Source organism: Lotus japonicus, chromosome 1 (assembly GCF_012489685.1).
Source record: "Lotus japonicus ecotype B-129 chromosome 1, LjGifu_v1.2".
Lineage (NCBI taxonomy): Eukaryota > Viridiplantae > Streptophyta > Magnoliopsida > Fabales > Fabaceae > Lotus > Lotus japonicus.
The window spans coordinates 31,444,032-31,460,732 of record NC_080041.1 but is presented as its reverse complement, the minus strand read 5'-3'; the positions used below and the strand labels follow the sequence as shown (position 1 = coordinate 31,460,732).

Sequence of the window (16,701 nt, the reverse complement as noted above, 5' to 3'; positions counted from 1 at the left end):
ATGTGAGCACTTCTCATAAAAGAGTTAATAATTCAAAAAGAGTACACATACATGTGACCACTTCTCAAAAACAGTTTTACATATCCAAAGCTTGTGTAAATCACTTAAACAAAATAAGTAGCACAACAACTACCAAAGAGACAACAACAACAATGAAATACATTTGTTCCCTTCTCTTGTAGTCAGAGATCAAAGCTTCTGCCCTCTTTAATCCTTCAAAGCAATCATCAACTTGACCAGGAGTCACAGCAGCAGTCATGGGGGCTTCAACAACTTGCCCATGCACAGGGGGATCAAGCCAATCATAATACCCACAAGCCTGCGTATATTTAAGTTCATAAGTTATATATTCCTTGTTGTCAACTGAATACATAACAAAAACTCCCTGTTTACCTTCAAAGGACATTGAAAATATCTTCGTCCATAATTACTACTGGACCATGAAGTCTTTAGGGCTGGGGTAAGGCCGCAAGTACAGAGCCTTCCATCAGCAATCCCATTTCTTCTTTGTGTCGAAGAGAATGATTGAGATGCCATATATTATACACTACAGAAATATACTAATAAGTAAATAATTGAAACCTTAATAACATATAAAGTCATTGATTAACTAATATCCATAAAACACCAAGTTGCACAAAACATATCCAAAAAGGTCTAACAAGCCAGGGGCATCAAGCCAGTCCAAAAGTTGCACAAAACAAAGGCAAAACATACAAGGTCCAAACTGAAAACATTAATAGGAAATCAACAAAACATCAAACTCACTACGGCTGCCCACGGGTAATGGTAACATTAACCAAATTGTTGTGAGTGCTAACTGGCCGAAAGTGCACAACATCCCTATACTTCAACTCATGATCCTTCACATATTGATACCAATCCTTTGCAATGTGGATTGGAGTATCAATCTTCCTTGGATTCCTTCTTTTCAGCAGACAACTATAAGTTCTACCCCTAGGGGTTTGTAGAACGATATTCTCCCAGTTTGCCCTAATATGATTCACCACATACAACTTAGGCAATGCCTGAAAATAAAAAAATAAACATTGTATTAGATATCACATACAGCAAACGAAATTTTAAAAACAAGTAGCACTACAATTTAAAAACAAGTACTTACCATTGTCTGGCCTCCACCAGAATCAGAGCTGCTAATGACCTTATCAAAATTATGAATAACCCTCTCCACACCATCATCCTCCTCTCCATCACTCAATTGCATAATTCCATCATCCTCCTCCTCATCACTTAATTGCACAATTCCATCATCCTCCTCATCATCACTTGATATCATAATTACATCATTCTCTTCAATGTTATCCACATCCATAAACTGCCCACCAACATCAGCTAATGGTATCTCCCCACCAACATCAGCCACTGGAACTGGAACTTCCACACCATCTTCATCCTTATCACCAACATCAGCCACTGGAACTGAAACTTCCCCACCAACTTCAACCTTACCACCGACATCATCCACTGGAACTTCCCCACCAACTTCATCCTTATCACCAACATCAGACACAACCACCTCTTCACCATTCTTACCTGAACTCCCAACATCAGGTTGCCTTACAGAAGGGCCAGCACCATAGCTTATTTGATTCATCAGTCTATCAAATATCCTGATAGAAAACTTGTTCTTTCCACAATAGGAGAAATCTGCCCAATGATTTCTTTTCAAATCATACATTTTTACAAACTTGACCACAGCATCAATGAGCAAACCTCCATTATTACCCACAACCAACTGAAAGGTGAACTCCCCCCTACAGGATCCCTAACCACAACATGATTTCCCAGCATAGATTTGTATTGTGCAATAAACTCTACTGGAACTTCCACGTCATCCTAATGTTTTTCCAATAAAACTTATTAAAATTGATGTTTAAACCATATAACTATACCAACACAAATGGAAGGAGCTAAAAATTACCAGGTTTAACTTTATCACAGTATTGAAACCAGGTGTGTAAGGGCCATAAGCACTTGTTTGACTCATCTCTTCAAAAACACAAATAATCAGTTCAAAGCACAGATTAAGAATGTGAACCCAGACGTTTAAAATTCAATATCAACATAAAAATATGGTTCAATCCCACCAAAAAAAGAACACTCATGTGATAAACAAGGTTCCATAACAAATCTACAAACCATAAATAACATAAAAATCAAACCTTTAATGCAGACAAAGAAAGGGGAATGACATGCATGTGATATACAAGGTTGGTTTTCAAATCTACAGCCTATTCGGAATAATTGTAATTACAAGTTATGAAAAATAACCGTAAACATCAAAACATCAAAACTTTAACTCAGACAAAGATATGAGAACGATATCAGAACACAAACCCTGAGAAAAAAACCATTCTTTCATTAAGATCCAAACCCCAGAAGAGAATACTTGAAGATCAAAACTACGAAAAGAAAAGATGAAGAACATATCGTAGGTCGCTGGCGCCTTCTTCTCTCACGTCGTCGCGTTCCACCGTCGGTCCTCGTCGTCGCGTTCCACCGCCGTTCCACCGTCGATCACTCTCGTCGTCTCCGCCACTCAGTCTCTCACACTTCTCTTTCTCTGGAATGTTCTGCTTTGGGAAGGATGAAGATGGTGTTGAGAAATGATGAAAATATTGAAGTGTATTAGTTATCAAAACAGAGGGAACATCAATAGTCACATCAATTCAAATGAGGGTATTACTTTTACTGTGGTAACTAATTAACTGAGGGACCTGTTAGCAAATTAATAAATATTTTATTTTTATAAAACCATATTTTATGAAAATCATTTCCTATTATTTTAATTCATTTCAGAAAAAAAGAAAAGTCAACTCATTTAATACATGCCACATTCTTACTGGTCCAAATAGGCAGAGGCACCATACCTGCGCCTGGGAGGAGGCACCACAGAAGGGACCAACCTAATTTTCCCCTTCATCCCTCCATGTTCTAATTCAAAATAAAAGTTCAAAGCTTAAGAGAGTCCCTATTTTTGGGCATTGAACTCCATTGATGTTACTAACAAAATCTGAAGCATTTCCCTGTTGTTCCACCAAGTGTGAAGCTTCATTGTGGTGCTGAACCCTGACTCGCCACTTGTTCTTCATTTTTAAAGGTCATTGGCAGTTTTGTAGCAGGTACACGTCCTCTCCCCTTCTAATCTTTTTTTTTTATCATTAAGTGTTTTGGTTTACTTTTGTTCAAATTACAAGGTTATATTTTGTGGGAATTGTATGTTTAAGGCATGTCATAATATTTTTTACATCGTCATTGCAGGATGAATAATTCTACGGCAGTGAATCACTTGGGCTCATATTTGTGAATGGGCCCGGTATGCATTACATGGGAGGTGAGGTTCATGCATTTCATGGGTTGGACATGGATTTTTTTTTAAGATGTTGATTTGGTGAAAGACATAATTTATGAGGGAAAGTTCAAATTATGGTGGAGAACAAAACTGAGGATTCGTCTAAGAAGTAAGAACTAGTACACCGAGGTTTTTTAATGATTATGATGCTTTGGACTTGGCTACATATGACATTGCTAACCGTTCTGAAGTATCTATATTTGTTGAGCATGAAGTTGAAGCATAACCAAATCATATATCTATATCTACATTTTATATGTCTAGTGCTCTAGTCTTTGCAATCGCGTCTCACTACGCTCCTCAGCAGCGGTGATGTCTACATGAATATCCCCCATCCATATGTCCAACCAAGTGACAAGTGAAGCAGTGTCACTAGGCTGGGAAGTGGGAGAGTGTGCTCAGCATGCCGCACGTCCAACTCAACATCTACCCTCTGATCTTGTTGGGCTGGTGCCAATGCCACAGAGGTGACTTCCCCCCTACTTAATCACCCCTGTGTTTATGGAATTTCTCAACAAAAAAATAATTTGAGCACAGTTCTTACCAGTCCTTGGAAGAAGCATGTTGGCGAACCTGGGGCAAAGATGCTCTTGTCCCTGCTGCTGGGTTCGCTGCTGTTTTCTTGGTCCCTGTTGTCAGGGGTGTAGACAGGAATTTCATAAGGGGACTAAGATCTAAAGGAATATAATTTGTAGGAAAATTTCAACTCTTATCAAATAATGAATGTGCCAAAAACAACATAGGTATTTTGGTGAGAACAAAAAATTAGTTTTAGTGCAAAAGATATTTTATATAAGATTAGTTTGAGTGCAAGAGATACTAACCGACTCATAAGTATTTTGGTGAGAACAAAAAATCATAATCAACCAAAAGACTACAGCTGTGTGTGCCCTCTCGAAAAGAAAAAGTAGGACACCGTAAGAACCACAAACTATCTCCTCCGCACCAAAAAATTATCAGCACAAAAGTTCATCTATCTTGTAGATAAAGATGAAACCTGCAAAGTATAAACAATTTATTAAGATACATTCATAGTTAATATTGTCAAACATATACCTTCACACTTGAAGGCTCAAGTTGTGCTCGTCGTTGTTTCATAGAGTAAAAATCATCATTTATCATATCACTGGTATATTTTTCAGCAATTTCCTTTTCAATATAAACAAGCATGTAATAAGTGAGAAAACATCTTTCATCTTGTTGTGCAACCTTGTTTTTATAACTTTAATAGCTGAAAAAGCACGTTCAGTGGTTGCTGTTGATACAGGAAGAGTCAATACAAGTCGTAACAATCTATCAAGTAAAGGATAGACAATTGATTTTTCAATCAACTAATTTTTGACACAATTCACTAATAGTGGACAAATTCTGAAAGTTGACATCTTTGAGCACATCAAATTCGTAATGTTATCATATTCTAATTGAATATTTTCTTGGCCAGAAAAATCCGAAGAATACAATTTCTCAATAAGACTGCAGATATGTCCAACTTTAAATTTGTGCTCAATTTAAGAAGCTTAGTCGCTTGCGAAAATAGGATTTTCAAAAACCTTATTTTCGCAAGCAATAAATTGAACACAGCTTTAAATCCAAAGGATTCATTCAAATCATTTAATGTTGGGCATATTTGCAGTCTTATTGAGAAATTCTATCCTTTGGATTTTTCTGGCCAAGAAAAGATTCAAGTAGAATATGAATGGCAACATTATGAATTTGATGTGCTCAAAGATGTCAACTTTCAGAATTTGTCCACTATTGGTGAATTGTGTCAAAAGTTAGTTCAGACTCAAAAATCAATTGTCTATTCTTTAATTGTTAAGACTTGTTTTGATTCTTCCTCTATCAACAGCAACCACTGAACGTGCATTTTCAACTATGAAAGTTATAAAAAAAAAGGTTGCGCAACAAGATGAAAGATAATTTTCTCACTGATTACATGCTTGTTTATATTGAAAAGGAAATTGCTGAAAAATATACCAGTGATATGATAATTGATGATTTTTACTCTATGAAACAACGACGAGCACAACTTGAGTCTTCAAGTGTGAAGGTATATGTTTGATTTTACTATATGTTTGACAATATTAACTATGAATGTATCTTAATAAATTGTTTACACTTTGCAGGTTTCATCTTTCTCTACAAGATAGAGAGACTTTTGTGCTAATAATCTTTTGGTGCGGAAGAGATATTTTGAAGTTCTTATGGTGTGCTACTTTTTCTACTTTCTAATTTTGAGAGGGGACACGCAGCTGTAGTCTTTTTGTTGATTATGATTTTTTGTTCTCACCAAATACTTATGAGTCGGTTGGATCTTTTGCACTCAAACTAATCTTATATTTCTTATGCTTACATAAAATATCTCTTGCACTCAAACTAATTTTTTGTTCTCACCAAAATACCTATGTTTTTTTTGACACATTTTTTATTTGATAAGAATTGAAATTTTCCTACAAATTATATTCCTTTAGATCTTAGTCCCCTTTCTGAAATTCATGCCTCCACCCCTGGCTGGTGCCTCCTACACCACCTACTCTATGTGGCTACTATAAGCACTACTACAGAAAAGGCTTTTCGTCACGGTTCCGCACGCCATTTAGCCACGGTTTAACCGTGGCGATAGCGAGCGTGGCAATTGATCTATTGCCACAGGTCATCAAGTGTAACCGTGGCAATAGAGTCCACATATGGCCACGGTTACGTACTTAACCGTGGCAGTAGGGTACACATATGGCCACGGCTACGCGCTTAACCGTGGCAATAGAGACCTTATTGCCACAGTCCAGTGCCTAACCGTGGCAATATGTAGACTCTATTGCCACGGTTATAATCGTGGCAATATGTGGTTCACCTGGTCTGGGAAATTGCAACATCCAGATTTTTTTTTAATTTGACCTGTTCTATGCATAAATTGCAGTACATTTTTTAAGAAATAAATTACATAAAATCTCATGTTCAAAATAACATTAACATATTCTAGAAGATAATTACTCAAATGTGCCAACAACAAAACAATACTAAACCCATGTCACTTAACAAATTTGTCTAAAAATACTAATTGTTGTTGAGAACACACTCTCTCAAGAACTTAAACCAAATAAGCTACATGAGTTAAAAGAATGACAAAACATGCAGCTGGAACAACAACAAACAACAATGAGGTTGACTCATCATCAGCCTCTTTTATTGATGAAAAAACAGCAGCTTGACAAACCCCCGGCCACTACTTGAAATCACCAAAGCTTGGCGGTCCACACTAGGCAAAATTCTTTAACACATAAGTAGCCCACTCTTCTTCAATTTCATTTAGTTGATACTCATCGTAGAAGCCAAATTGACAATCAGAGAAGTACTGCAAAATGATGGTAAAAGTAAAAAAATTTAGAGTCACACTAAAAAATAGGAAAAATCAAGAAAGTTAGTCAAAGTTCCATACCGCTTGTGGAATTGTAGATTTTTTGTGCGCAATTATCTCCTTTAGAAAGCTTAGTACATAGTACCCACAATCTATTTCATTAGTTTGAGCAGGGCACTACAAAAAACAAACATAAATTTATATGAGTTAACTGCTAAAAAAAGTAGGGTGTAGAGGAAAGAGTGAAACCTGGATATTTAGAATCAGATTGGTCCTCTAAGTCAGTGGAAACCAGTTTGGCTCTTCAATCTACAACTTTGAATAAATCTATTCAACAGAGCCAAAAGCAATAATCAAGGCACAGAGCAGCACAAAATAACACATCAGCAACATCAAAATAAGGTCATCAGCAACATCAAAATAATGCCAGCAGCAACATAAAACTGGGAAAAAACAGCCTATTGCCACGGTCTGTTTCGGTCTGTTTTTGCTAAATATACTAAAACTACAACTTAGATTGGCCAAGGGGTAATACATCACCAAGTAAAGGACACAAGCTGCCTCATCAGTTTACAGAACCAATATTTATAGTAACTTACCGTGCGAAATAACACTCTAGAAGGGCCAAAACATCAAATATACGAGAATCAAGGTTAGCATCTGCTCTCAATGTCGGTAGAATACAGCATTTAGATACCCATACCCCCATTAAACAAAAGATTGACTAAAAAAATTACCTTTATTTATCAAATGTATAGGAAAGAAAAAACCCACTTATGCTCCAAATTAACTAACTCAACGGCTAAAATGACAATCTGACCACATAAAGATTAATATGATGTAGAAAATTTAGAGAAGTTCAAATCCAAATAGTATATCAGGTTAATGCTGACACTAAATGAAACAAAGAAAAATTCAGTTGAAGGGGCTACATGGCAAACTTGTAGATCAATTATACCAGAAATTCTTGACTGGATAATGCTAAAATGAATTGAGACAGTCTCCCAAGAAGAGATATACTTGGTTCCCAGTCTCCTCTGCCTACATAAAGATCTAGTCAGCTTCTGCTGAAAAGGTCTTTGAAGTTATACATGTTCTAAAAAAAATCCATGATAGTTAAAGTAAAGAGAGAAAAAACCAATTCAACAACATTACCCTTGGATGACAAAATGAAGTGAATATAAGCATTGTATATTCACTTCACTTGTACATCTCCTCTGAATCAAACATCTCCCCCCTAATGAACTAATGATAATAATAGCTAATTAAAACATAAAGAGAAAATAACCTGAACACCTAAAAAAAAAACTAATTTTAACATGAGTTCATGAACTTTAAAGAAGTTGAAGCTTGTCCAAATATATAACTCAGCTATCTATATTTATGAATGAATTCTCAGCTATAACAAGATAACAACTCATCTCAGTACTCATTAAAATGGATTGCACCAACTTTCCACACAAGGTTATCAATGTTAATAAGGAACCATTGCTGTAAGCAAAAGAAGAAAGAAGATTTTATCAAGAAAGAAAATATGAATGTCTTATTAATAAGGCAATGAGGAACCACTGCTGTAAGCAAAGGAAGAAAAATTTCAACGCCAACAGCAGCAAAAAATTTCACGCCAGAGCCAAGCCAGAAAGAAGAACAGAACAACAACACTTATCAGCAAAAACAACACCTCCAGCTGAATCAAATTTATGGCAAGATGGCGACTGAAATTCTGATATTTGATGGCAATTACTTCAGTAGATGTCAATAAAAAAAATAGAGAATCTGGTGGTATAAATCTCCAACCATATTAGTGAATTTAGCTAAATCAGGTGTAAATGAGTAAACATGGATTGATGGAAGTATGATAAATGCATGCATTAAAGAAGGGCGCATTTGCTTAGATTTATGGATCTAAGTTGAGGAGTAGAGGAAACTAGTGAACGCAATCCTCTATCTGTAAGACGGCATGCACCACTGAAGGATAGACTAATTAATCTAGGCAAATACCTTGGTGATTTTGCCAAAGTAGCAGGTAATGCATAATCAGATATACATCGTCCACACTGGTCAAGTTGTAGCACCTATTCCACAAGCAAATGTATAACCTGAATTCAGATTGTGAAGTATTTTAAAACTAAAACGTGGAAAGAAGCTTCTAAGCAAGTATTCAAAAAACAAACAAAGCACACAAATTGATCTTTTCCAAGGCAACAAAAAACAACTAGTAATTAACAGAATCCCCAGCCCTATTCTCACTTTCCTTTTGCTTCTACATCCATGTCAAACTTGCTCACATTGCAAACATAATGTAAATGGAAAAAAAGCAACATGAAATTCAGATGCTACAAGAAATTCAACATTCAACATTCAACACAAAAAAAGTCCACTGATCCATGCAATAAAAAAATGAATAAGGATAAATGGTAGAAATCCAATTGAACCAAAATGACAAGAAACACCAGCAGCAGGCAGCAGCTATCAAATAATTGAAAGAACAAAACACAGTCACACACCTCCAAATGGCCAAGGTCACAAGATTGAAAACATTTTGTGAATTCCTCCTCTGACAACCACGAGCAATCTCGAATGCGAATCTCCGAGGGAGACCCCCTAACAAGAAGCTAAACAGGGGAAGATTAGAAAAACGAAAGACAGAGTCAGCAAGACAAAGAACTCAATCGGTACCAACAAAACAGACAGAGTAAATTGTCACGGCTCACGGACAAATTGGAGTGAGAACTGAGAACGAGATGAGTAGAGCCAGTGAGTAGAGCCAGGAGGAAGAAAAATAGTAAAAAAATTGGAGTGGGAACTCACCCGAGAGCTTGAATGGAACTGAGCGTGGCGGAACGGAGACGGCGTGACGGAACGGAGATGGCGTGACGGCGTGGCGGCGAACGGCGAAGCGAGAGGGAGAAGAGGACTAGCTACTTGGAGTGAGAACGAGATGGAGAGGAAGAGAGGGAATAGATGAGGGTTAGGGTTCCTCAGAAAAAATTTGGAGTGTGTGGGAGGGAAAAAAATTGAAGAGTACGAGCCAGATTGTGGTGTTTCCATATCAAAATTCCTATTGTCACGGTTGCACTAAAAATATAATAAAATATTATCTCTTTTAGCCACGGTTCCGTGTTTAACCGTGGTAACTGACCTTTTGCCACGGTTCCGCCTATAACCGTGGCAATTGAGGCGTGGCAAAAGGTCAATTCTGTAGTAGTGAAGCATACTCTTACACTACAACATTTTAGTTCTACAACGATGCCTTATCGTTCTGCAACGCTTTGGTATGTATGGTATTATAAGGCCTACTATTTTGGGCAATAAAAGGCAACAATAATACTGTAGCTCGTGCTTACAATGTGCAACGGTTTTTGTATGCTCTATGCACACAATTATCTAGTCGTTGCCATATATGACAAGGAGAAATCGTAGTCTAATCAACTTAAAGGAAACACTTAAAAAACGTTCTCTTAGACATTACATAAAGCAAACAAGGATTTATGAGATTATTTCTTTAACTGTTCTCTTTGGCTTTCCTTTTCCTGAAGAGAACAATTGTGGAACCATAGTCTAATATTTTTAAACAATTCTCTTAGGTTTTCCTAAAGGACCCATAAGGAACCGTTGCCTAAGGACAGTTTTGATCAGTGTCCTCTTAGTCTTAGGTATTACCCAATGGCAATGATACATAATAGCAATAACTACACATTTTTGTTATCATATCAACCTGTTTCTTACATGCTTTCAGACCAGAGAGAATCAAAGAATATCAATAGAAAATACTTTTAAGTACTCTTTACCTAGCAGTATCACATCCAATTTCATTTATATGTTTCGGCACATGCTCACCATGAGTTAGGTTCTTCATTTGGACTTTTTTACCTTGCTGGTATAAATTTAAAATTTATTTACCAATCTAGTGCAACTTTTAAAATATTTACACAACTAGTGTAAATCGCCACTAGCATCGGCGATATATATATATATATTTTTTCATGTTTTAAAGAAATCGCCAACAGTCGTGGCGATATATATATTTTTCTAGTATCGCCATAGTCATTGGCGTTAACCATATATTATATATTTAAAACTTTTGAGTATCGCCACTAACATTGGCGATTTTGATTTTTTGAGTATCTTCATTCCTAATGGCGATGTCCTTTTTTCTTTTTTTAACACTTGTACTGCTTATTGAATTGAGTCCAACATTATATCCATAAACAGACCAGTTGCTCAAGAAGTACGTGACAATCTTATTTACAATTACAGTCCCACTTATTGCGGGAAGGCTGGGAAAGGATATGATGAAGTTTATATATTTGCACCCGTCTAAATGCTGGAGAAATCAGCCAATAATAATAACATACATGTATGTATGATGCTTATTATGATGTAATGTTGTGTGAGTAATTATCATTGTTGTTATTGCTATGCACAAAAATGAAAATAAGATACCATTGTTCCAAAAAAAAAAACAAGTGTTAAAAAAAGAAAAAAGGACATCGCCATTAGGAATGGCGATACTCAAAAAGTTAAAAATCGTCAATGATAGTGGCGATACTCAAAAGTTTTAAATATATAATATTTGGTTAACGCCAATGACGATGACGATACTAGAAAAATATATATATCGCCACGACTGTTGGCGATTTCTTTAAAACATGAAAAAAAATATATATATATCGCCGATGCTAGTGGCGATTTACACTAGTTGTGTAAATATTTTAAAAGTTGCACCAAATTGGTAAATAAATTTTAAATTTATACCAGCAAGGTAAAAAAGTCCTTCATTTGTACATTACCTTTCTTTTCCTAATAATTTCCCTACACACTTACCCTGAATCTAAGATGGAGAACATCCAGCACAGTCATGTGGAAGTGAAGAGACTGAAGCTCCATGTAGATTACGTACAAGGAAAGAACTCTCCTCCAAGGATATTGCCTTCAAAAAGGGTTTCCTCTTTCACAAAACTATTCAATTTTCTGCATTTCCTATTTTCTCTCCTGATTCTCCTTTTCTCCATCTAATTGATACCCCCTCTATCTAACTAACTTGTCTATTTGTTCCTAACTTATATCTGAACTAACTAAATTCTCTAGCAGTTCCCTTCCCACTCCTAACATACAGCAAGATATAAACAAAATAATTTCATGTATAACATATTGACATAACTGTTTCAACCTCCAGAGGTGAATATGCCTATGGAACGAGGACTTGGAGATTAATTCTTCATATCAGAACCATGAGCAAGCCATTTGTATGACTGAGATATTAGATATTAATTCTATCAGATTATCAAAAGGGAGAGTAAAGTCTGTACCACTTCTCAAAATGATGTTTTAAACTGATACTAGAAAGCTGGAGAAATGCACTGCACAAGCTCAGTAAGAGACAAACTTGGAGGTAACCCACAAAACTAAACTAACCTGTTGTTCCAGGACGCTTGCACAAACTTGGCAAACTGTAGCTCCAGGAATTAGTCATCCACTTTCACTTGAGGGAACTAAGCAAGAGCGACTGCTATGCCCTGCAAGAGAAGCAAATTATCTCTCTGACCTATTGGATCTAGAACCACACCCGCTGCCCGCTGATTCAAAGTCTCAAAACTCTGCATGACAATAAACACGAGTAAATTACTTATACTAAACAGCAGCCTCATCCTAATAATTGATAATAACCAAAATAATAATGAACTGCATTCAGTTCTGATTCCAAGGACTGGATGAAACTTTCAATAACCAACAATTCAACTTTCAAGTTTATGAAATAGGAAATATTTGGTACTTGGGAGTGATTCCATGACGAAATTTTCAATTAGCAAGAAAATGGTTTGCTTCCACTTATAACTTGAAACTTTTTATATCAAGTTGAAGAACGCTTATTCAGGGACATTCCCAGGAACATCACAAACAAGTTTAATGTTTTCTTTTTTAAATGAACCACATATCTCTTCTTAAAAAAACTGAAGAATAAAATGGCAATATAATTATCAACCCAGAAAATATGTCTAGCTGGAAATTTAGTCTCTGATTTACTTGTGGATGATTAAGTCATTAAATTATTCAAACACGTTTGAGGAGTGCTAACAACAAATTCTTTTGAACACACTCTCTATGATTGGTCTATTTACAAAATAGTCAAGATATTTCTTTCTCTTATTAAAAAATGTGTTCAGTTTTTAAAAATTAAACCAATCACGTTAAAGTGTGTTCAAAAGAGTGTGTTGCTAGCATTTCTCAACTCGTTTTTACATCAGTTTCTCTGCTTAAGTAGCATAGAGAATACTTTTCATGCCATGATGTTCTAGCGGAAGCAAAGCACATAGATAGGCATCAGTTGTATAGACCATAAACCAGTACACTAAAGCCACCTTAGCCATTTTAATAAGATTGATGATAGGATCATATATCACAGATATTACAATCTGAGGTTAGTATAGTGGGTTGGCTAAGTTGGATGCTATGCGGTTCTAGTTTTCTTTCTTTTTTAAAATATCAGTGGGGTCCATAGAATATTGTCCTTTCCTTTCCATGGTACTCTTCCAAAAGAAAGATTGAGTTAGCAACTAAAAAGAGTGTTCAATTAAATTGTAGGAAACTTGAAGAAAAAACAAACAGTGAGAAATGTATTCACAACAAGACCTTCATTTGAAGCTGCCCATGAAAGTAAAGCATCCAAATCCAGTCCACATTGTCAAACATTGGAAAACAAATTCTTAAATCTAAAAACGAACTAGGATCATCAAACACAGAAATCCATTGGATTGGGTAGGGCATACAATTTTGCTTTTTAAAAAGAACTTGGATGATCATAGCTTCTAATACTGGTATTCTACAACACATGGGAATGCAAAGTTGTACAGATATACTTACTTTTGTCTCTTCTTTCACTTCTCTAATAGCTGCTGTGAAAGTCTCCTCACACTCCAAGTACAAAGCCATGTTCTGTGTTTCTAACCAAATTATAATTTTTTTTGGAGATAAGATGTCTTTGATCTTATTTAACTTCAAACCTCTTTCTTATCATTTAAGACAATAGCAGCAACTGTTACACGATGAGAAGCATTTGAAGGAATTGTGCAGCCTGTTTTAGGAATCCAGTAAACTAGCATTACATAACTTGGCTCAGAATGGTGGTACCAGAAACTATCCTGCCAGAAGCAACAAAACAAGCTGGCATATTATGCCCAGACAAGTCATGAGAGGAAAGTCATAAAATAAGCTATAGACAATATTTTACAATTACAAGTATATATTTATAATGCTACACAGCTTCCATTATAGGAAATAAGAGAAGCAGTTAAAGGAACTTGCTTAAAATGAAAATGGCAACTTAAAAACATAATTTCCTTCTCCATATTGCATTTCTCCCAATAAACATGGGCCTCCAGTCAGAAAGTTGTGGAGAGAATACACAAACATTATAAGCACAAAGCATAAGAACAAAATCACGTACCAGAACTTGCAAGTGGATGCAATGACTTGTAGAATCTGTTTAACTTCCTCCTCAACAAATCAGGTTTTTGTGCAGTGTCTCTACAAAAAAAAATCTATTTAGGAAAAACAATAGTGGTTTTGCAAACAGAAAAGAACTGAATTCTTGTTGGAGAAACCGGGGAAGCCCATGAACCAAGGAAACAAGACACCAAGAGAACCCGACGTCACAACGGTACCCAAAACCTTAAAGCTTGGTATATGGGTCACATCTCTTATAAAACATTCACTAACTCATTTTTAACCAATGTGAGACTCTAACACACACTTGAATTTCGTTCACTTCACCGTGCCAACGAGACATGTTGTTCGCCACACTACTAGGAAGACTTTCAATACAAGGAGCCATCATCACGGTCAAACCAATCATCAGCTCTGGTACCACTTATTGTGGGAGATAGGGGAGCCCATGAGTTAAGGAAACAAGACACATAGAACTCGACGCCACATCTTTACTCAAATGGGTGGTGTATGGGCCACATCTCTTTTATAAGGTCTTCACAATACTCATCCTTAACCGATGCGAGACTACAATTCACACTTGAATTCGTGAATTCAAAACTATAAGGACAAACAACAATCCTATTCAGAAATAGAAAACAATGGAATTTGAGCTTTCGTTAAGAGGCTTTAGAAACCTAAGCGATAGCCTGAGACAGACACATTTGAGTCCTGTAAAACAAGCTACACCCTGGAACAACTTGCATGCACCACTTGCAGCGCAATAATCCCGAATCCACCGCCAAACGACGACGTCCCAGACTCCCAAGGAACGCGCCGCTGAATTTGGCGCTGGACAGGGTGGACCCTTCTTAAGCGAGCATGCTTCACCGATTAGGAGCTCACAAACAGTAAAATCCACATACCTTAACAATGTGCGGTGGCTGGAGAAAACAGAACTCAGCTTTTCGTGAAACCCAGAGGAAGAGCTTGGAAGAGCTAGACTCCTCAAACCTAAAAACCCAGTGAAGAGCGCGCGGGAGAATGAAAGTAAGTGCTGAAATTGTTTCTTAATGAATTAGAATAGAGAACGTTTATGCTTTGTTTGGTAGAGTAGAGAGAGATAGAGAAGAGAGAGTAGAGAAGAGAGAAGTTGAGTAGAGAGAAATAGGTGAGAAATAGAGTAGATTTAGAGATTGTTTGGTATGACAAAAAGATAAATGAGAGATAAATGATAAATGTGATATATGATGTAATGTGGTTGGAAGAATGAGATATAAAGAGAAAAAAAGTCCCAAGATGTCTATGCCTCGACACTATTTGTTGGTCTATGAATCATTGTTGACCCTTAAGGCCTTGTTTGGTAGGAGAGAGTTAGGGTAGAGTGAGATGAGAGGAAGAGAGATAGAGGGAGGATGGGGGAAGTTACCTTGTTTGATGGAAGAGAGATTGAGGTGAGAGAGAGATTGAGGGTGGGAAAAACCCACTTTTTTATCTCTTCGCGTTTTGCGAAGAGACTCTGGCGGAGGTGCTTTTTTTTTTTTATTCCAGTGCATTTAGTGGCGGTTTTGAACCGCCACTGTAATTTTTTTTGTCCTTTTCCTAGCATTTAGTGCGGTTTTGAACCGCCACTATATGCATTCTGACACCTTTTTGTAAAAAAATATTTTTTTAATTAAATGTTATATTTTCTCTTTCTTCCATCTCATTATTTCACATCTCTCTCTCTCATTTATCTCTACCCTACCAAACAACCTCTAAATTTACTCTATTTCTCACCTATTTCTCTCTACTCAACTTCTCTCTTCTCTACTCTCTCTTCTCTATCTCTCTCTACTCTACCAAACAAAGCATAAGGGTTTGAGAGGGTAAAAGGTGAGGACTAACATTTTAACATTACTGACAACTAACATTTGTCTATCAAAAATAAAAAATTATCTCTCATATTTGTTTTATCTCTCTCTAGTGGTCTACACGCTTTGTGTGTACACCAATCTTTATTTTATCTCTAATAAGTGTAGGTAAGCGACAAAAAAGAGATTGGGAAACTATTTTTAAAATTTATAGACTACCTTATGAGTTTTCAGCTTTTAATTTTCAAATGAAATTTGAAAACAAAAATGTTTTCTTCGAATTTTGGAGGTAGGTTGGAATACTTAATTCGTAATGAGTGAAGATGCCCTAGAAGTTAGGTTAGAGCCCTCTATAAAGGCTCACCTTGCCGCTTGGTTTATTGGGGTTTCAAGTGATGATTTCATGGCGCAATAATGATGTTATTAAGTGTTATTATCAGCTTTATGAATAAGGTGGCATCATTAACGCATGTGGAAGTTTACAGCTGCCTTCATAAGCAGTGGCGGATCCAGGACCCTGAGGTCAGGGGGTTCAAAATTTTCAAATGAACACATCGGTAAAAATATAATTAAAAACAATTTTAATATGTTTATACATGAAAAATTATGCAAGTCATAGTTGTGCAAATAGGTGGATTTTTGGGGCAAATAGGTGCAAAACTTAGTCTACTAGTATAATTTAAAAATTTTAGGGG

The 16,701-nt window shown here is 36.3% G+C and overlaps 1 protein-coding gene and 1 long non-coding RNA gene across 9 annotated transcripts; both read right to left on the bottom strand.

Moving 5' to 3' along the window:
* Positions 1-134: 134 nt before the first annotated feature.
* Positions 135-2,923, bottom strand: LOC130734395 (uncharacterized). Of its 3 annotated transcripts, XM_057586763.1 has the most exons (6): positions 2,892-2,923; positions 1,943-2,594; positions 1,124-1,857; positions 769-1,028; positions 394-547; positions 135-319 (listed from the first exon to the last, which is right to left on the bottom strand). In XM_057586763.1, the coding sequence occupies exons 3-5, from the start codon at positions 1,697-1,699 to the stop codon at positions 541-543; spliced, it is 843 nt and encodes a 280-aa protein (XP_057442746.1). In that variant the 5' UTR covers positions 1,700-1,857; positions 1,943-2,594; positions 2,892-2,923; the 3' UTR covers positions 135-319; positions 394-540. The 3 variants fall into 3 exon arrangements, with proteins under 3 accessions (XP_057442746.1, XP_057442745.1, XP_057442748.1); XM_057586762.1 differs by lacking the exon at positions 2,892-2,923 and having other exon boundaries at positions 1,943-2,655; XM_057586765.1 differs by lacking the exons at positions 1,943-2,594; positions 2,892-2,923 and having other exon boundaries at positions 1,124-1,936.
* Positions 2,924-6,360: 3,437 nt separating this feature from the next.
* LOC130734393 (uncharacterized) lies at positions 6,361-15,233 on the bottom strand. 6 transcript variants are annotated; one of them, XR_009017929.1, is made up of 7 exons: positions 15,080-15,233; positions 14,176-14,255; positions 13,593-13,892; positions 12,147-12,328; positions 9,236-9,343; positions 6,810-8,827; positions 6,361-6,725 (listed from the first exon to the last, which is right to left on the bottom strand). It is a non-coding gene; the product is annotated as an uncharacterized LOC130734393 (long non-coding RNA). The 6 variants fall into 6 exon arrangements; XR_009017930.1 differs by having other exon boundaries at positions 6,810-8,803; XR_009017932.1 differs by lacking the exon at positions 9,236-9,343 and having other exon boundaries at positions 6,810-6,905; positions 6,978-8,827; positions 15,080-15,232.
* Between the last annotated feature and the right edge of the window lie 1,468 nt (positions 15,234-16,701).